The sequence below is a fragment of the Ostrea edulis genome, chromosome 1 (genome assembly GCF_947568905.1).
Source record: "Ostrea edulis chromosome 1, xbOstEdul1.1, whole genome shotgun sequence".
NCBI lineage: Eukaryota > Metazoa > Mollusca > Bivalvia > Ostreida > Ostreidae > Ostrea > Ostrea edulis.
The window spans coordinates 54,951,395-54,973,894 of record NC_079164.1 but is presented as its reverse complement, the minus strand read 5'-3'; the positions used below and the strand labels follow the sequence as shown (position 1 = coordinate 54,973,894).

Here is a 22,500-nt window from a genome sequence, read left to right as displayed (position 1 = left end):
CAAAATTTTGACCGCAAGAATGCAAGCAATATTTTAGCCTTAAATATGTGTTATGTAAACAAAGACTCGAGTCTTTTTATGTAAACAAACAAACAAGTGAAATATTAATTTTGTAATATAATGCATCTTAATTTTGCATAGTCACAAATTTTAACTTTTAGCTGACACATTTTACCCCAAAAATACTTGAAATGTGAAAGATATAATAAACTTAGATCGATATCCATTTCTTTTGAAAATTTCGTAAACAATAGCGTACCTCAATCTTTGTTTACAAAACAAAGAATAAACTCTCTAAAATGAGCTTCTGTGATGATGTATAACCTTAATTTTCATGTGAAATCTTTCAAACACATTAGACAGTAGATTTTGATCATTAAAAGTGAAAAACAAAATTTTGGGTAAAATCGTGAATCAGTCCCTTTAAATTCTTGTCTCGTGTAATCTTTCAGGAACAGTTCTAGTAAACTGTATGAACAAACTAAGGACAGTTCATGAACACGTCACTAGAACTTTTCAAGAATTAAATGGGTATTGGACTTTACCAAAACAAGTACTACAAAACACATACTTTCCTGTAATATGTATGTTATATCCTTATAAACTTTCAGAATAATTAAGCTCTGTAAACAATAGAACAGATCATATCAACACTGAAAATTGATGAAAAGAGACATCTATAACCACAGAAGTTCAGAAGTTGAATCTTTTGCTTGCTCAATATTTGGAAACAACAATTGGTTTCATCTTCAACAACTCCACTGTTAGTTCCATCCATTTTTCTTGTAATTCCGAGTGCCTGTACTCACAAATACATGTCATAGGCTCAGTAGACTAACTTGGGTCTAAGTCAGGGCATGAGTTGGATAAAGTGTTATTCTTCGTTTTAACTTTAATAAACATCTGTTCCGTCTTAATATTTTTTCAGAGAGCTACAGTTCTTCAGCTAGATTTGGATAAGGTGTTATTCTTCGTTTTAACTTTCAATTTGATAAACAGATTTTAGAAATATTCACATTGCCTGTATCTGACTTTCACAAAGAACAGGGAACACTCTGTAAAAAATAAAAATAGAATTACAATTGATAAAAAAGATACCAATGACTAGCTATGTTTACACACTGTTCAACATTATAGGCCTAAGTAGGAATCAACAGGTCCAGTACCATCTCTATATTTAGCTATACAGTTTTATCAAGCTAATTACAGATTGATAAAGCTATAAATATGAAATAGCTTATTAACATGATTAGATTTAGCTACTTCAAACCTATTATCAAACAAATTTCTAAAAGCACAAAAACTGAATTTCAGCAAATAATTTTTTTTTCCTAGTATGAGTAAACTCCATGCAACACTTTTGATTGTAAGATCTCTGCACAAACCGGGTGATGTTTTGTTTTTGAGCCAGATTCTCAAATTGGGCGGAGGTGTTTGCAAAAACTGCAAGTTATACATATACTTTGTCGTTAGTTTAAGAAACCCTTATTATGCCTTCCTTCCGTGCAATTATAGATTTAATCGGACAATGGATCCTTTTTTGTAAAAATTGGAAATGAACTCACATTGTCAGCTGCGGTGAAAAATCAACACTCAGGTCGTCGCATAGTTAACACCCCAAATGTTCTGTTGGATACGGTGAACAGGGAATCAAAGTTTTACATGTGATTATATAGAGAAAATCTTTTTCTCAAGAACTACCGGGCCATAAAAGTTGAAACTTACATGAAAGCTTCCTGATAGAGAGGGGATTCAAGTTTGTTAAAATCATGGCCCCCGAGGGTAGAGTGGGGACACAATAGGGGATCAAAGTTTTACATGCAAATTAATATGTAGGGAAAATCTTTAAAAATCTTCTCAAGAACCACTGGGCCAGAAAAGTTGAAACTTACATGAAAGCTTCCTGAATGATATAGAGCAGATTCAAGTTTGTTAAAATCATGGCCTGGGGGGTAGGGTGGGGCCAGAATAGGGGATCAAAGTTTTACATGCGAATATATAGGGAAAATCTTTAAATATGGGCCAGGGTGACTCATGTGAGCAATGTGGCCCATAGGCCACTTATTCATTTGACTAAATCATTCTTACTAATGTGTTGTTGTGGCTTAGAAAAGCAAATACATTTACTATAAATTACATGTTGTGAAAATCTCGCATGAATATAGGACAACCATAAGGTTACCTCTTTTTTTCCAGGCCACCTGAGTATATTCTTGTTTCTCCCTGGTTACATGTTGTGCTTTAACATATGAACATTTTGAAATTCTTCAAAATGAGTACTGGACTAATATTTGCCTAATTGTCATGTAGCATTATTATAGAGGAATTAAAATGTAAAGAACAAGGTACGGTTTTGGTCAAAATCTGCCCTGTCAAGAAAATTCACCAAAATGCTAAACCTGGTATTTGAGAATGTATCGTTTATGAATATGACCATTTTCCATAGCAGCTGTAATATATTCAACGGAAAACTCTATATCAAACTGACGTCACCAACTTTGCCGTTAATTTTGACACAATACACGAGAGTTCTCTCCAAGCGATGTTCTGAGTAGGAAAATAAAAACTGTATCACACATAGATCTATTTATTAATTTTTGATCAATGCAAAATTATTGGTTTTTGTACTGATTTGAATGGGTATTAAATCGAAATTGAAACCACATCAGATATACCGCGCTGGAGCAAAAACTACAGTCGTTCGTCAAAAGCTTTTCTGGTGCAGAAATATAATGGTTTGAACACCAAGTTAAAGAAACATTGATATACCGGTAACAGCGATTTCTCATTTCTGTCTCCGGTTTCTTTATTGTGGCAGAATTAAAGAAAAATTATGTTTATATTTGTTAAGAGTCTTGCGTGCATTCGAAGAAAATGACGACATCATTTGGATATGAGGTAGCTAGCTCACATTCAAATCACTGGATTTTATATGAAGTTAATTGGGTTGTGTAATTTTTTACGTATCAGAACACACTGGAATTCATCGGTATTGGCTTTTAATTGGCATTCGCAGTATTCCATGAGCTTTGATAATAAAACATAAATGTAGACTCTCAATGTTATATGCGTGATATTTGGAGCAAAATGTCATTTTCTAGGTATGCTCGGGGGAAAAGGGCAGTGTTTCTGAGAAACTAGAAGCACAACTTCAAAGGGGAGATAATTATGAAACGGCTGTGGAGATCAGTTGTAGAGCGTTCGCTCCGTAACCTGGGGGTAGTGAGTTTGAACCCCATTCATGCCATGGCCGCATTGAACCTAAGACGTAGACATACATGTACTCCTTCGACAACACTCAACAGAAGTGAGAATCACGGGTCTTTCAGATAGGCACCTGATGCCACCTCAAGTGTGTCCAGGGGTCCATGTTTGCCTAGATAGAATGTTCTATCATTGAAATGATAATGTCCTATGGACCCGGTTTAACTGGGGTAGCTCCAGACCACAGTGTCTGCAGATGTCCCTCCACCTGAGATCTATTGTTAAATGTTTGATTGACAGGCAGTTTACAATTTGGGGGTGTTCACTTAAAATTGGGTCTTTAACTGGATTGACTTTTGTAAATTTTTAGTGATCATTCACTTTCAAACACTTCAGTGACAATTTAGTGAATTGTGCCATTACTTATTTTGCCACAAAAAAGCTAGTCAGAGGGAAATTTCAATGTTGAATTTTTAGCTCTTCTGAGCCGAAGGCTCAAAGAGCTAATCATATGGCCATATGTCTGGCGTGCGGTGTGCGTCAACTTTTTGGAAAAAGGGCTCTATCTCAAGAACCCCTTGGCCAATTTTTGTCAAATTTGTCACAGGGTATCCTTGGCCCAAGGGCTTCATTTGTACTAAAACTAGGGTTGTGACCCTTTAACAAGGGGAGATAATTAGGAAAATGCAAACAAAAGTAGTGGTGGCTAAAAAATCTTCTTCTCAAGAACCACTTGGCAAATTATCACCAAACTTATGCATAAGGATGAGGTAGGTTGTAGATTAAAAATTGTTCAAGGCATCATCCTGGGGCAAAGAGTGTGGTCTCAAGGTCACTTCAAAGTTGACCTTAAATTTTGTTTTGTTAAACTTTGATATTTTGCTTAGTATAAAGACTAGGATCATCAAATTTTGTCAGTTGATGCATCTTAGGACCTAATATCATGTTGTCTCAAAAGTAGGTCATGGTGATCTACTTTTTGAATTTCGCAGGTAATTATTATTAAATGGATTTTGATGCATATCTTGGACACTTTTGAGCCTATGATCATCAAAAGTTGTCAGTTGATGGATCATGGGACCTTGAAGTGTGTCATGTGAAAAGTATGTCACCATGACCTACTTTCTGAATTTTGTGGTTAATCATTTATGAAGACATTTTAGGTTGTTATTTCAGATACCGAGAGGTTTAGAATCATCTAACCTTGTAAGTTGATGCATCTAGAGGCCTCGAAACATATTTATAAAAAAGAGTAGGTCACAGTGACCTACTTTTTGAATTTTGCAGACATTCCAATTTCACATTTTCAATTTTAGATGCATATTTTGGACACTATGAAAGCTAGGATCATCAAACTTTGTCAGTTAATGCATCTTGAGTATTCATAGTTTGTTGACCAAAAAGTGGGTCACCGTGACCTACTTTTGGAATTTGACGACTATATTGTAATATTTCAGATACTATTTGACTTACAATTATCAAACTTTGTCAGTTGGTGCATGTTGAGTCTTCAGAGTGTGTTGACTAAAAAGTAGGTTACCGTGACGTATTTTTGGATTTTGACAGCTATATTTTAATATTTCAGAAACTATTTGACTTACAATCATTAAACTTTGTCAGTTGATGGGTCTTGAGTCTTCAGAGTGTGTCGACCAAAAAGTAGGTCACTGCGACCTACTTTTGGAATTTGACCTTTATATCTGAATATTTCAGATACTATTTGACTTCAGTTATCAAACTTTGTCAGTTGATGCATCTTGAGTCTTTAAAGTGTGTCGACCAAAAAGTAGGTCACTGTGGCCTTCTTTTGGAATTTGACGGCTATATTTGAATACTATTTGACTTGTCAGTTGATGCATCTTGAGTCTTCAGTGTGTCGACCAAAAGTAGGTCACCGTGACCTACTTTTGGACAGTTACATTTAAATTTTCAGGTACTATTTGACTTGACATCATCAAACTTTGTTATTGATGAATCTTGGTTAGTGAGAATTTTTGCCTGTTCTACAATGTATCAGAAAAGTGATTCTAGACCCATGGACTTCTTGTTAAATCTTTTTCTTTTGGGGGGATGATTAAGGAATTGATTAGAAATTGCATGGAAAAATTACAAATTCAAGGATCCTTACTTATAGAATAATAAATACATTGTACGACCAATAAAACATTCTATATATTATATTTTCAATGAACTTTATAAGCTGATGTAACTCATGAGAATTCAAAACACCATGTATAATGATTGTTGATCAATTACCACTAGGTGCTTATTTATGGAGAATGGCAGGTTGAATTGTTTTTTTTAAACGAATAATGAACTGAACACATGTATGAGATGTGTCACAGTATTTATTAAAAATAAGTCCATATGGACTTCTGTTCCATGTTAAAAGAGACAATATTCATCAATTTAGGTATGCATAGTCTATCAAAATCAAATTAAGGCATATAAAAATGTCTTTTCCAAAAAAGTATTCAAAAATATTTCTGTATTCAATTCTTATTGGTAAATGTGACACAAAACAAGGTATGACTGTTAAATGATGTCTCTGTTCTGGACATTGAACATGTTCATGTTATATTCCTGTTCAATCCTGTTAGGAACTATGGAAATAAAATAAAGTTTTTCATTTGTAGTCTCACAAACACACACATCCAAAATATCCTGGACAAGTACAGCTTGCACTCTTCCAGATGGTGGTTTCAATTGAACCATGTGATTGTTTAAAGAACTTTGTTGACGTTGATGGTCAGCAACTGCATTGTCTCTATCCATGAACTTCACCAGAGCCATGAACAAATCACTACTGCCATGTCCCGTTACTTTAACAAAAATTTCTACTTTCCCAAAGCATGTTTCCTTGAATCGAATTATTTTGTTGTCTCTCCTTGTAGTTGACTTATAGTCAACACTGTGAACAACCTGTTGGTCCACAAGTAGTCTTTTGAAGAAAACCACACGGACCTATAATTTCCAGCTAAGGTCAAAAGGATTCCCTGTTCCTTAGATTTCAAAGGTATCTTACTGTAGGCACCAATAACAGCAACCCTGTCTGTTATTTCACTTGGACAGTGTCCCTTTCTTTCCATTATCTTCTGAAAGAGTTCCCGTTTACTGCTGCCAAACTTCAGAGCTTGGGACAACGTCAGTAGCTGCTTATGAACACAAACCGCAAATGCTATTTGGGTTTCAATATGTTGGGTGCCATGGAAAAGGTGTCTCCATTAAAATCCTTAAAATGGATACAAGATGAGCACCAAAGTGGTCCAAGATCCTCAACTTTTTCTGTCAGGTGCAAGAGCATATATCAAACTCTTTGTCTTGATCTGTCTCATTCTGAATCTCCGTCAACATATATGGCAAAAAAGCAGGATCTTCAGCAACATCTTGAAGCATTTAAAAACAATACAATTATTGTAAAGTACATAAATAGCACAAATGTTTCTATATAATGTTTGGTGCAACATGTCATTTGATTGGCTAGAGAAGAAGTAAATTATATATCGATTGTATAACCTATGATGTCTATCACAATGTGACTGATGACGTAAAAAAGAAATAAGTAAATAAATCCGCTTGACATTACATTTAAACTTTTTACAATTTGAAGTCATTTCTGAGGGGAAATAAAAATTCACAAATAAAATGTAATTAATAAAATGATCGCTACATTGTCAATTCTAAATCAAAAGATTGCATGTGCCGGGCTTGTAACTTATGATTATGAATATTGGATCATTCACAAGCATCAGAAAATAATGCATAAAACGAAATCTAGGAACTTGTTACCTTTCTGCTACATCAACAGTTATGGTACATAATCGTAACAAGAACTAACTCATGAAAGGCATCGATAATCATAATGGCAACAGGGCCAGCAGTTTCACATGCCACGCTTCGATTGCCGAAATTTTCTGATGAAATGTTGTCTTTTCCTTGTTGCATTCGCCAAAGGGATACTTTGAGTGTTGGATTAGACTTATCGGCATGGAAAACCTGGTAGCTACCACGTTTGTGAGGGCTTCGGAGCAGACGTGTTTCGATTTTCTTTCTTTTTAAAATGGTGCCTTCTTTGTTTACATCCGGAATAACCGGAAGTGTGCGAATCGAGTATTTACATAATTAAGAAAAATACGTTTGAATGTTCCTGATCAATTTAAGCAAAACTGATGAATAACTAAAAAAAATCTCACGTATTTACTTTACGATTTTTAATCATTTGAAGTCATAAAGGTTTTTAATTCCTTGATTCCAGTATTTCCTCTAATCGCTGATTGGTCAAATCTGAAAAGGGGCAGTAAAACGATTTTCATTGGCTCCGCTCTCCATTTTCAAACAATGTAGCGTCGGTTCAAGAAGGTGAAAGTTAAAAGGTTCTATTATTACTTTCTTCAACGAACCATGTATGCCCTTATGGAGTGGATAGAGGAAGAAAAGGTCAGCATCATAACCTTATCACGCATCAAAGATCCAAGAAAGGAGTTTTGCCAGTATATAAAGTCGGGGATTTGGTGAAAGCCAGCTGCCATGGCTTTCCTGGCGTGCATCCCGCCAAGATCTTAGGTAAGCCTTTTCAAGCAAGTTTCTATTTACAATATTTACACAAATTTTGTCAGAATGTATTAAGTTTATTATACCCCCCGAACGAAGTTCTGGGGGGTATATAGGAATCACTCTGTCTGTCTGTCTGTCCGTCCGTCCGTCCGTCCGTCTGTCCGTCCGTCTGTCTGTGCAGATTCGTGTCCGGGCCATAACTTCTTTGTTCTTTGACTTAGGCATACCATATTTGGCACACAGGTAGATCACCATGAGACAATGTGTCAAGTACCTTCATGACCTCTATATGACCTTGATCCTTGACCTCAAGGTCAGAATTAAAGGTTTTTTACAATGGATTCGTGTCCGGGCCATAACTTCTTTGTTCTTTGACATAGGCATACCATATTTGACACATGAGTGTATCACCATGAGACAATGTGTCATGTACCTTCATGACCTCTATATGACCTTGACCTCAAGGTCAAAATTAAAGGTTTTTACAATGGATTCGTGTCCGGGCCATAACTTTTTTGTTCTTTGACATAGGCATACCATATTTAACACATGAGTGTATCACCATGAGATGATGTGTCATGTACCTTCATGACCTCCATATGACCTTGACCTCAAGGTCAAAATTAAAGGTTTTTACAATGGATTCGTGTCAGGGCCATGACTTCTTTGTTCTTTGACATAGGCATACCATATTTGACACATGAGTGTATCACCATGAGACGATGTGTCAAGTACCTTCATGACCTCTATATGACCTTGAACTTTGACCTCGAGGTCAAAATTGATTATAGGGTTTTGACATAGTCATACCATAAGACATGGGTGTATCACCATGAGACTATGTGTCATGTACATTCATGACCTCTTTATGACCTTGACCTTTGATCTCAAGGTCAAAATTATAGGTTCATGCCATGGATTTGTGTTCGGACTATATCTTCCATTTTCTTCTACAAAGGCATACCATATTTTTACACGCAGGAAAGAGGTAATTTATACCTACAGTGGAACCCCGTTATTACGTTTTCCATTTTGTCACGATAAAGTAACGTAATACCGGGGGCAACGTAATAAACGTTCCCAGTGAAATCCGTTAAAAATATCATTTGGAAATTGTATATCGTCCGTTGGTACTCCGTGAAGGGGTGTGTGAATATATCTTTACTGTTTCTTTGTTTAAAAGACTATTATACTTTGTTTTATTTACATCTTATCTTTAATATCCGTAATTCTTCATGTTCTTATCCCTTTTCTTTATTTCTGGTGTAGGATACATAAGGATGTTTTGATAAACGTTGTTTTTTCTGCATTCGTTTGGACCGCCATTTTGTTCAACTTTAAAACAATGCGTTCATGTAAATTTCTATCAATAACTCGTTCCGGTTCGTATTCAACATTCGTATTAAAAAAATAACAAAACATCGTTTTATTAAGTTCTCTAATTACACAATACACAACACAATAAAAAAAAATCCCACCCCAAAACAACAAAACTATAGACACAAAACGCACACGATACCCAACACTTACACACTTTTCTCACCAACGATAAACACGGAGAACAATTTAAGCGCAATCCACATAAAAAAAATATATAATGATGCACGAAGATTTCATTTATAACGCTAAATGATGGCACTAAAATCACGTGCGCATCAAGGGATTTTAGAATATTCACTGAGGTAAATGCCGTGCGCGAATCGGCTGATAACACAGTACAGTTTGATTGGTGTATGTATGGACGAGATTTACGAACACCCAAGCTGCATGTCTAAACAACAGACAATTTTTTAATTGACCACCTTTCGTCACCTATGTCCAAGCAGTTACCCAAGCGGTTTTAACAATGCTACGATAAATCTTGTCTTTCATGTTCGGTACCAAAGCTGTACGTAAATAGAGTTTTAATAGCGAAGGTAATCACACTATGCTGAACACTCAGGTGGTTGAGAAATTATTTCTTTGATTATCAAAATATGAAAAATGAAGTAAATTTCATAGAGTACAATGTCTAAATAAACATTATTTAATTGTTTATCACTGGCTTCGATACGAGGTATTCACCTGTATTGATGTCGCTAGATCTATCGAAGCGTGATCAGTCAAGCGTCTCTAATCCCCGAACAGACCAGGAAATTTACGTGGTGACTGCCTCAGACAGTCAAGGTGTGAATGGCTTATTATTTTGAGAATCATTATTGAATAATTAGGGGTTTATTACGTTTTTGTCGGAAATTTTACAACGTAATACCGAGTCCCGGCATCTTAGGGCAACGTAATAACGAGGTCTCTTTTATATAGGTTTGTTAAGAAATGGTTTTGTGCTTTGAAATTCCAACGTAATATGCAGACTAACGTATTAAAGGGGGAACGTAATAACGGGGTTCCACTGTATTAACAACACCCTTTGGGAGATTGGGGTAAGCGGGGGGTATTCTTAGTGAGCATTGCTCACAGTACCTCTTGTTTAAACTTGAGGATAATTAAAACTGCAGTTGGACTATACAGTCCTACATATTAGCCCTTCCTGATTCCCTCCATTTTGTTGACAAACTACATATTCTTATGTGGACAGACATTTTTAAATAATAAAAGTACGATTATGAAAATTTACATGATTTAGAAATAAGAAAAAGTGTTTATAATAGTATAGAATTTCCCTTCCCTAATACTGAAAAAAATATTTATTAGGCCATCTTTAAGAAAATATTTGCTTGCCCTCTAGGCCTAGCTCTCCCAACTCAGGATAAAAAAGGTCGGGTAGGAAAGTAGGGAGAAAATTCTTTTTTAAGCACATGAAGTTAAAAAAGCTATAAATTAGATAAGAAAATTTCAGAATGAGTAATAAAAAAAAATTGTTTCCTGAGTTAAAAAAGTTTTTGAGTCTTTTTTATCTTTAATAATAATAATTATTAAAATAGAGCTTAAATAAATGGATTGTGATTTTCTTTTATCTTTTCTTCTTTTTCTTATTCTAGATGCATGATGGAGCTGATGCCTGGTAGTGGGATCTACGTTTATTCCAAAGATATACGAGCTTTATATAAGCCAAAAAGAAAAAAAAGTGTAACTTGTCAGGAGGGGGAACCTAACTGGTGCAAATGCAAAGGAAGGTCTTGAAAAGGCCATTTTGAAGACTATTCTTGGTAAGAGATTATAATTCAATTAATAAATTGTTTATATAACACAATGACAAATTGTTGTAACTTCGAATAAGAATAATCAGTCACCCACATTTCTTTCAATTTGTGAAGATGTATAAGGTGAAAACAAAAAACTTGTAATTTTCATCCATCTTTTAAATTGGAGAATTAATCACAGTTGGTTAATACTAGAGTATTTTTTTTTTTATTTAAAGACTATGCCGGGATTCAGAGGCCATTGTCAAGTTTTCGATGAGGACCAAGATTAGTTCCCTAGTCAGCCTCCAAAACAGGAAACAGACCTAACTTTTATCCATTCAGTAATGTGATATGGGATTGTCCAATTTTTAATGTGATAATAATATGTACAAAGAGTTAGTAATAAATATTTTATTTATTCTTTTAAAAATATTTTTGTTCCAAACTTTATAAATGAAATTAATTATACCAACAATAGTCGCTGTTTATAATCTATAATGTCTTATTATCCCTGTATTTATTATACTTTTTGCTACGTATAACTTTTGTCGGGTATAACTTTTTTGTAACTTTTCCATAACTTTTGTCAGGTATAAATTTTTTGTAACTTTTCCATAACTTTTGTTGGGTATAACTTTTTTGTAACTTTTGTCAGGTATAACTTTATTGTAACTTTTCCATAACTTAAGTATAACTTTTTGTAACTTTTATGAAGTATAACTTTTTTGAAGTATAACTTTTTGATAACTTTTATGCACTTGTTGTATTCATGTTGAAATAAAAGATGATAACTTATACATGAGTATAACTTTTTTGTAACTTAGTTAGGGCTGTTCCAGAAATGATCAAATGGGGGGGGGGTCGGGCGGCAAATGATATTTTTTTGTGTGGGTGGTCGTATTTTTTCATATTTTATTTGGTCCGTGGTTGGACTGTTAAAAAAATATTTATTATGGGTAGTGGGTAGTTTCTATTGTTTTATTTTGTGCCACGTGGGTGTTGAGTTTTCAGAATATTTTTATTGTCGCTCTTGTCGTGTTGGTTACAAAACGTCGGAGGGAAAATTGAAAACGTGCTTTCGAAGTGCTGCTTTCGAAATCGGAAGTAACATAGAATTATTCGAGTTGTCGCTCTTTGCAGCGCATAACTTTCCATTACGGCACTCTTCAAATTAGAGGCGCGTTTAGTAGGGTCCCTTTGGACGTGATGGCGGCGAACTCTGTTCTGTAGATTATTACAGTTTACAGTGCATCGATTTTGGGAATATTTTGAAACCAATAGGTATTCCGTTTTCTAATAAAAATAGGCAAACCTTAGTTGATTTATACGAGGGTACCGATGCGTTATATTTATCAGTCAGTGTGATGGTGATATAGAGGCCTCCGGGTGCGGGCTCCATTAGAAGACGAACGATTCGTGGAAAAACATATCCATACCCATTTCATGATAATAGCATCGTTTGGACTCCCAATCTTTCCAACATTCCCGCCATAGATGCCTTTGATTGTTGATGTGACATCGTTTCTTCAGAACTACTGTGATACAATGTCGCACAGGCATTACCGCGTCATTGACTAGAATGTTTGTCCCGAAAACCTCGCGAGATTTGTACCGTTTTCATTTTTAAAAATATTTTTGTGGTGGGTCTGGTTAGTTTTTTTTTTAAGATGGGTCATTGTAAAATGAGTTTATCAATTTGATGGGTCATGGGGTAATTTTTTATTATTTTTTTTTATGGGTGCTTGGTATATACAAAAGGTGCCTCCCGACCCCGACCCCCCCCCCCCCCATGTATTTATTTCTGGAATAGCCCTTATAAGTAAAGTATAACTTTATTTGAAGAAGTGGTTCCAAACTCCAATAACTTAGTTATAACTTTTTTTGTAACTTTTCTTAGTTACAAAGGTTATAACTTAGTTATAACTTTTTTCGGTATGGGAATTTATAGTGAAAATGCATTATTAGCTCACCTGAGCTGAAAGCTCAAGTGAGCTTTTCTGATCACCGGTATTCCGGCGTCCGTCCGTCTGTAAACTTTTCACATTTTCAACTTCTTTTCAACAACCACTGGGCCAATTTCAACCAAAGTTGGCACAAAACATCCTTAGGTAAAGGGAACTCTAAATTGTTAAAATAAAGGGCCAGGCCACCTTCCAAGGGGAGATAATCAAGAAAAGGTAAAAATAGGGTAGGGTCATTAAAAAATCTTCTTCTCAAGAACCACTGAGCCAGAAAAGCTGAGATTTATATGAAAGCTTCCTTATATAATGCAGATTTTAAATTGTTAAAATCATGGCCCCTGGGGGTCGGATGGGGCCATAATAGGGGATCAAAGTTTTACATACAAATATATAGGGAAAATCTTTAAAAATCTTCTTCTCAAAAACCACTGAGCCAGAAAAGCTGAGATTTATATGAAAACTTCCTTATATAATGCAGATTCTAAATTGTTAAAATCATGGCCCCCGGGGGTCGGATAGGGCCACAATAGGGGATCAAATTTTACATACAAATATATAGGGAAAATCTTTAGAAATCTTCTTCTCAAGAACCACTGAGCCAGAAAAGCTGAGATTTATATGAAAGCTTCCTTATATAGTGCAGATTCAAGTTTGTTAAAATCATGGACCCCGGGGATTGGATTGGGCCTCAAGGGGGGCATCAAAGTTTTACATACAAATTTATAGGAAAAATCTTTAAAAATCTTCTTCTCAAGAACCATTGGGCCAAAGAAGTTCACATTTACATGAAAGCTTTCTGACATAGTGTAGATTCAAGTTTGCAAAAACCATGGCCTCCAGGGGAAGGTTTGGGGCCATAATAGGGACTACGGTTTTACATGTAAATAGATATGGAAAATCTTCTGATATGGACCAAGGTGACTCAGGTGAACGATGTGGCCCATGGGCCTCTTGTTTCTTTTAAAACTATCTTTTGACTCTTGGACATCTGCAAACAATCAAACTTGACACATTGTAATATTATGAAGAGAAAATCCTGTACCATTCATGTCCCACCTAACATCATGGACTTTGATGCTACAGTCAGGGGACATATTGTTGAGAAAAATATAGCATCGATGTAGCATCATAGATCTGCGCATATCAAAATGTTTATTTCTGTTCAGAGCTCAAGTTATGAAAATTCCCCTTTACTTTTCATGTATATATGTATCTGTACATGTAATACTGTAAACATAGTAGATAAGAAATTTTCTTTTGTATGTGAAAGATTGCTGCGTACAATTTACGATCATTTTATGAGAAATATACATCCAGTACTTGCACAAAAATGTACTATGCTTTGTTTTAGACTGAACATATTCAGAACTGTAGAACATGCAATTTCACTCACCATTCACCAAATTGCGTTCGCTCTGCGTGCGTTCACCTTTTGCTCTGCTTGAATTAACTCTTTATTCATCGTTCGCTCTGTGTGCATTCATCATTCGCTCACCGTGCATGCACCGTTCACTCATCATGTGTTCACCATTCAAGTAGGAAAGTAGAACGTTTCAGGTACTGTATGCCCCTTTTGAACTTAGAATTTTTAGCCAGTCTGTCCTGTTCTTGTCAGTCCAACTCCTCTTGAGACCGCTCAACAGGATTTTGCGAAAGTTTGTAGTTAATAAGGACACACTGTTTAGATGTGCATTTTCCCAAGCAATTCTGATTCATTAATTTTTCTGGGAGTTGTGCCCCTTTTGAACTTAGAATTTCGAGCCCATCTGTGCTGTTCTTGCAGTAATGCATAGCATTACCATTTATTATGTGAGGCATTGTCAAGCAATGTTGGAGTGTGGGGTATCTGAGCTTGCTCTCTTTTTCTTTCATTTTGTATACTGTTATATACAAAAACCATGGGTGGGGACACAATAGGGGATCAAAGTTTTACATGCGAATGTTTAGAGAAAATTTTTAAATATGGTCCAAGGTGACTCAGGTGAGCGATATGGCCCATGGGCCCTTGTTAAATCGAGGCAGGCTACTGACAAACAAGTTGATATTCGAGGATTTCAACAGTCTTGTTTAAAGTAAGATTTTTGCAAATTCTATGGTTGTTATAACAATATAATTTACCAATACAACCTCTCATTGGGTCAAATGCTATCTGACGTGTTTCATATTAATTGTTTGGCCATTCTTTACACACTGATTTTGACTATGGATTACTCCATTTACCTGATCAAGATGTGGGGCACATGGCCGGGTGTGACAAGTTGACAGGGGATGGTTACTCCTTCTAGGCACCTATCCCACCTCTGGTGTGTCCAGGGGTCCATGTTTGCCCAACTCTCCCTTTTACATTCCTTGTGGGAGTTGTTAGATTGATCACTGTTCGTTATCTTCACCTTTTCATTTATTACTAATTTATGCTTTAATTATTGATGCCAATGGCATTTAATCCATGCAGTGCTAATATTTAAACATAACCAAGCACTGTTTAATACGATCGGCAAACACTGCTTTTTTAGCTCACCTGAGCTAAGTGAGCTATTCTGATCGCCTGTTGTCAGTCGTCTGTCCGTCCGTCTGTCTGTAAGCTTTTTACATTTTCAACTTCTTCAGAACCACAGGGCCAATTTCAACCAAACTTGGCCAAAAGCATCCTTGAGTGAAGGGCTTTCAAGTTTTTTCAAATGAAGGGCCATGTGCCTTTCAAAGGGGAGATAATCACAAAAATAGGGTGGGGTCATTTAAAATTCTTCTTTTTAAGAACCACTGGACCAGAAAAGCTGAAATTTACATGAAAACTTCCTGACATAGTGCAGATTCAAGTTTGTTCAAATCATGGCCCCCAGGGGTTGGATGGGGTCACAGTAGGGGATCAAAGTTTACATACAAATGTTTCAGAAAAATCTTCTTATCAAGAATCACTGAGCCAGAAAAGCTGAGATTTACATGAAAGCTTCCTGACATAGTGCAAATTCAAGTTTGTTTAAATCATGGCCCCCGGTTGTATGATGGCGCCACAATAGGGGATCAAAGTTTTACATTCAAATATATAGGGAAAATGTTTAAAAATCTTCTTCTCAAGAACTTCTGAGCCAGAAAAGCTGATATTTACATGAAAGCTTTCTAACATATTTCAGATTTATGTTTGTTAAAATGATGGACCCGGGGAGTAGGATGGGGCCACAACGGGGGATCAAAGTTTTATATTTATAGGTTATAGACTTTGTATGGGAAAATATGACGACCGAGTTTTTTGGCTCATAGACGGACCGAGCTTGCGTGGTCCGTCTGCGACAAAAAAAAAGGTCGTCATATTTCCCATACAAAGTCTATAACCTTTTTATTATATACTTTCAATTTAGAAACTAACAATAATTTTATTTTTAAAAATAACTTTATCGGTTTAACTGAGTAAAAGATGAAAAACACGAAAAATTTCAAAGTTAACCGCATAGAAATTTGATTGTGACGTAATGTTTGCGGGCCGGAATGTTTCTGGGCATATATCGTGTGATATATGCCCGCAAACTTTTAAAGAAAAAAGAAGAGATGAAATTGAAAGTATATAATAAACAAATATATAGGAAAAATCTTTAAAAATATTCTTCTCAAAAATTACTGGGCCAGGAAAGTGGAAATTTACAATGAAATCTTCCTGACATAGTGCAGATTCAATTTTGAAAAAATCATGGCCCCTGGGAGTAGGTTGGGATCACAATAGGGATCAAAGTTTTACATGCGAATATATAGAAAAAATCTTTAAAGGGAAAGGCAACCCTAACCACATAGTTGCCTTTATGAATTATTATGTCTCCCCTTCAAAGGGGAGACATATTGTTTTTGTCATTTATTCTTCTTATTCTTCTTCAACCAAATTTTGTCCGGGCCCTAACTAGAGAACCCTTTGACTTTAAGACTTCAAACTTGGAACATAAGGAGATGGTATGGAGGAGGGGTGCCCACCACCAAAACGTTTGACCTTGACCCACTTATAAAGTCAAGGTCAATCTTTTACGTCAACATATAGTCCAGGCCAAGAAGCTGAGAACCCTTTGACATTACGATTTCAAACTTAGAACGTGGCAAGAGGACATAGATACAAGGTGCACTGCACCAAAATTTTTGACCTTGACCCCTGTCTTCATTCAAGGTCAAATTAAGAAAAACATGAATAGACCATAACTTTAGAACCCTTTGACATTAAGACTTCAAACTTAGGATATGAGAAGGGGGAATGAGGAAAGGGGGAATTCCACCAAAATTTTTGATCTTGACCCATTTATAAAGTCAAGGTCAATTTTTTATGTCAAAATATAGTCCAGACCAAAAGCTGACTTGACAACCGTTTGACATTAAAACTTCAAACTTGGAATATGGAGAGATGATATGGGAGAGTGCACCAAAATTTTTGACCTTGACCCCTTTCTTCATTCAAGGTCAAATTAAGAAAAACATGAATAGACCATAACTTTAGAACCCTTTGACATTAAGACTTCAAACTTAGGATATGAGAAGGGGGAATGAGGAAAGGGGGAATTCCACCAAAATTTTTGATCTTGACCCATTTATAAAGTCAAGGTCAATTTTTTATGTCAAAATATAGTCCAGACCAAAAGCTGACTTGACAACCGTTTGACATTAAAACTTCAAACTTGGAATATGGAGAGATGATATGGGAGAGTGCACCAAAATTTTTGACCTTGACCCCTTTCTTCATTCAAGGTCAAATTAAGAAAAACATGAATTGACCATAACTTTAGAACGCTTTGACATTAAGACTTCAAACTTAGAATATGAGGAAAGGGGGAATTCCACCAAACATTTTTACCTTGACCCATTTATCAAGTCAAGGTCAATTTTTTATGTCAAAATATAGTCCAGGCCAAAAGCTGACTTGACAACTGTTTGACATTAAAACTTTAAACTTGGAATATGAAGAGGTTATATGGAAGAGGGGTGCACACCACAATCATTTTTTACCTTCATCCACTTACAGTGTCAAGGTCACTCTTTTACATCAAGACTATAACCTGAAAACTATTTGACATTAGGATTTCAAACTTACAACTTAGAAAGCAGATATTAAGACAAGATGTACTGTACCAAAATCTTTGACCTTGACCCATTTCTTCATTCAAGGTCACTCTTTTACATCAAAGTATAGTCAAGACTATAACTTAGGTGTAATACTGATGCAAGCCGTTGTTATTGCCTCTTACGCTTGCACTCATTATTGTTGCCCCGGTTATTAGACAATTAAACTTTGAAGGGGAGACATCTGGTTTTTTTGTAAAAAACAATACCCACTAGTTACTTACTGATATCGTAAATGACAGTCTTTAACAATAAAAAATCCTTGCTTAACAATTAAATCAATATTAATCTATCTTTTATTTCAAATTACCCGCCGCTAAGAGAGCGGCCATTGAAGTTTAATTTATTATGTCACACCGTCGGTTCCGGTTTATTCATCAACAGCACTGTAAACATGACAAGTCACGAACAGTTAAGTTTGGAGCCGAGTAGATTTGAGCCCGTTTTTTCGCAAGAAGAATTTAAGAAAAGAAGACGTTCAGTCCAGTCGCAGACCAGGCAGATGGTACTCGTTTCTTCATACATGTAAATGTCCCAAACCTCAACTTGTCATTACGCAAATGATGGATCCATAGTTTACATAGTATTTTCTTTTCAAATAACTTTGTTGATTCAGGAGTTTCGGGGGGAGGGGGGGGGGGGGACTTTTTTCACATCTCCCCTTCGCATTATTGTAATTAACTGCTTGACAGGAAGGCATCCACCTATTTACAATGTATTTGTAAAATCTAGCAGATGCACATCTTTGATGATCTTAGAATCTTATCAAAACCGGAATAGACGGTGTGACGTCAAAATTATTGATTTTTGTGGTCTTGAATACTAAAGAGTTCCGTAGCATGGCAGCCTCTATAGATGGTGGGAATTTTTACGTTTTAAAATTAGTACTGAAGCTTATCTAGGCTGTATATCGAAAGAATAGTATGAGAAATCTTTATCATATAATTAATCCTATCATTTATCATGTAAAAAAATTTTGGGTTACATTTCCCTTTAGATATGAGCCAAGGGGACTCAGGTGAGCGATGTGGCCCATGGGCCTCTTGTTTTTATTTTTTTTTTTTTTGGTAGCATGTGATTTAAAATTTTATGAGCATATAGTGTGACTATGTATGGAACCCCTTTCTTCCCCTTACAATGCCAGTTTTTTTTTCTCTCTCTTTTAATCTATAATATACATTTCCTCTGTCCCTCCCCTGTTGTGACAAATAGTAAAACAGAGCGTATGAAAATTGAATATTACATAACTGAACTGTAAATGTGTGCATACATCAATAAACAACAAATCATCTTATCTTGATCATGCAGTCCATATGTACATATCTTCATTATTCTGTGAACATTTAACTGATTTTGAGGCCCATCTTGTATAAGACTTCACTTTCTTCGATGTAATAAATACAAAAAGTTTCTTCAATCCTAATTATTTAATTTTCTAGGCACTGGATAGTTTTGGATCACAGCACTTACTGGACAGTTACTTGGAAAATTATCACAAGTCAAAATCCGATGAAATACGCAATCTCATCTTTATGTCTGCAATCAAAGTGGGAAAGTGGGACCTGAACATTGAGGAAAGGTACACAAGAAAGTGTTATCCAATAGAACTCATTTCTAAGAGGTAGGTAGGTTGGGGGGTACTATAGTATATGAATAATTTATGTTCATAATACATTACCAAAAAAAAAGATCCTTTGGTGATTGCTTATTCTCACATTATCACCAGTGTGAGATCAACTTAACCTATGTGAGACAGCCATGTGAGATTTTTCTGTCTCACACTGCTGCAACGTCATTGGATTGTGACGTCATATATTTTCAATGATTTATGTTACACGGTGAAAATTTACGTTACACGGTGAAGTAAAATATTTTGCATCATTTTCTTTATATTTTAATGTATAGCTTTCTGGTGGACAACCTTGGGTTTGTTAGTGTACACTTATAGTGTAAAACCATTTTCGGGTATGCTCTTTCTGCCTATCTAATTAGTTTTTGCATTTAAATTCAAATGAGTATTTTGATAATTTAGAATTTTTTCTCAAAGCTCCTAAATTTATGCACTAAACTGCAAGTAAAATGTGAGAAAAATAATCCTTCATAATATACTCGTGTGGGATAGGGAAATTCCACCTCTGGAACAAGATTCACTGTCAAGGACTCGGCAAAGCCTCGTCGTAGACTGCGAATCGTGTCCACTCGGTGGAATTTCTCTATCCCACACTCGTACTAATGAAGGATTCTATTAATATCACGTCTTTATTTTTTTTTGTTATCTTTGGGGATATTTAGTATGTGGAAATCCCAAATGGGGAAGGAAAGAGAGAGGTGAGGAAAGATTATGTTTTGCAAGATTTTAAACAGGAAAATATGAGGCTTTTCCAAATGCAAGTTTGAAAAGAATTATATGAATTTTCTTTGGCAGAAATCAGTAGATTTAAGTTGTACATTGGTAGGCAGAAGATTGCATTTAAGAAATGCTTAGCTTCTACCTATATCGATGGAGTTATATATGTAGTTCATACACGAACTTCATTTCAATTTATTGTGACTAGTGTTAACAATCTGTAACAAAAACTAAATTGAATCAAATGTGTATATTTCAAGCACTATAGGGTTAATTTTAACTTTGTGTAGTTGTTTTTAAATGAGTGATTAATTGCTTTACACCCAAAAAGATTTCTTATATAAAACTAATACGATTTAGAAGTAACATTTTTACTGTTAAACCAATTCTCACACTTGTGGTCTATTGACCAGGCAATAGTCTGCTTTATTTCTATTGGCTTTGTAAGTCACGTGGTTCTAGGTCTGCTGCTTTGTTTACGTAATGGCGAGATTCACTGTTTGACTGATGAAGATACAGAATTTATATATAGACTGTGTCCTCAGACAACAGCTGTTTTGTTTGACCCTCGAACAGATATGTTGCCCTCAGCCTATGGCTTCGAGCAACAACAGACCCGTTCTCGGGTCGAACAAAACAGCTGTTGTTCTCGAACCCAGTCAATAACTATATTTTTATACACCTTAATTTTTTGTGTGTAAATCTAATGATATGAAACCAACAATTAAAACTATTAAACCAACTCTCACTCTCATGGTCTATTGACCAGACAACAGTTAACAAAACTGTTGACCAGGCAATAGTGTGCCCTATTTCTATTGGCTTTATAATGAAATCATTGTATTGGAACACCATTGTTTTGTTTCTCAAGTGAAGAAAATGACATATTTTGGAGATGTAGTATTGAATGTAACTGCTTTTCTTTTCAGTGCTATTAGTGATGTGTACAGTTTCAATGAATCGATGTACAGAGCCCTGTGTTCCTTAAAGGACTCCCAGTTCTCCCTGGTCTCCTCCTTTTTGGATATAGCAAGGTATTAAGAAGCCAACAATATACAGTTATGGAATGGGTACTTGGGAAATAGCAAATTTATGGTCCCATGAGGGAGGAAACTATTTTCCAAGGTGGAAAAGCCACCGAGGGAAATAGTTTCCTGCCGAGGGGGACCATAAATTTGATATTTTCCCCAAGTACTCATTCCATAGCTTTTTTATTATACCGAAACAATTTCAATAGTATTCGTTAAACCTGATTTATTTATTTCTTGGATAATGTAGACTCCAATTATCACTTTATTGTGGACAAACCAATGCAATCTTAAATGTACGGTCAGAGTTGAGCGATCATTTCTAGTTTGTTTTTGTTTTTTCATATTAAAAAACTGCATTAATTTTGTGTTTAGACTCAATTTGTTGTCTATAATCGACTGTAGTTGTTCTTCAGTAAGAGGATCAAATCTCCCCTCGTCCATCATATCAGCTGTTTCTGATGTAATATCATTACGTCACAAACTCGAGAATCTTGGAAAGCTCCGCCCGCCGCAAAATTTGATTGGTTAAGAATATTAATGAAAGAATGTTAATGAATATTTATGAGGGAGTAGTCCGAGGTAGTAGCTCTGATTTTACAGGGAGCAGTCCTCAGATGAGGGAAGTAGTGCATTTTCAGGGAAATAGACAGTTTTATGGTATTCATTTTATATATAGTAATAACAGTAAAGGTATAATAATACTGAATATCATACTTAGTACTATTATACAAAGTTTTGGGCATTATCCTGTTATTTACTTCGCGAATCAAACAAGTTTGACGTTGTTGACGTTAACGTCAATTTCATCTCTGTGCATGTTTATCACAATCCTAAACATTTTATAGGGATTGTGGCCCTCTTTTACATCTGATATACTTAATGATATACGTAATGTACCTCACTTGTTATATTACTTTTACATTTTATATCCATCTTAAGTACTTGCCTTTATTCCGTAAATATATATACATAATATGGGAAAACAGCAATGTTATTCGTATGTAATTTGTAAAGCTGGGTTTTAGGTAAACCCATTATCATAACAGTAACAACATCCGTTGTCATTGGCCGATTAAAGATTCAATTAACCAATCACATTTAAGTTAACATGATCATGTGCGTGGGCTGTCTCTTCCTCTGAAAGTACTAGTGCCTTACATTTTGTGTCCAAAATAGCCTTCTAATCAAAAGTG

At 35.5% G+C, this 22,500-nt stretch overlaps 1 protein-coding gene and 1 long non-coding RNA gene across 7 annotated transcripts in view; both read left to right on the top strand.

The window, feature by feature from the left end:
• The window catches only part of LOC125664628 (serine-protein kinase ATM-like), a 408,026-nt gene that overhangs the window by 259,967 nt on the left and 125,559 nt on the right, over positions 1 to 22,500 (top strand). For all 6 annotated transcript variants that reach the window (XR_008800024.1, XM_048897448.2, XM_048897449.2 and 3 more), the window contains exons 39-40: positions 19,369 to 19,508; positions 21,206 to 21,310. Coding sequence is in view for 5 of the 6 variants with exons in the window: in XM_048897448.2 (XP_048753405.2) it covers positions 19,369 to 19,508; positions 21,206 to 21,310 (245 nt within the window). In the remaining variant the exon portion in view is untranslated. The remainder of the gene's footprint in view (positions 1 to 19,368; positions 19,509 to 21,205; positions 21,311 to 22,500) is intronic.
• LOC125664713 (uncharacterized) lies at positions 2,146 to 11,671 on the top strand. Its single transcript, XR_007366045.2, has 3 exons — positions 2,146 to 7,767; positions 10,737 to 10,904; positions 11,117 to 11,671. It is a non-coding gene; the product is annotated as an uncharacterized LOC125664713 (long non-coding RNA).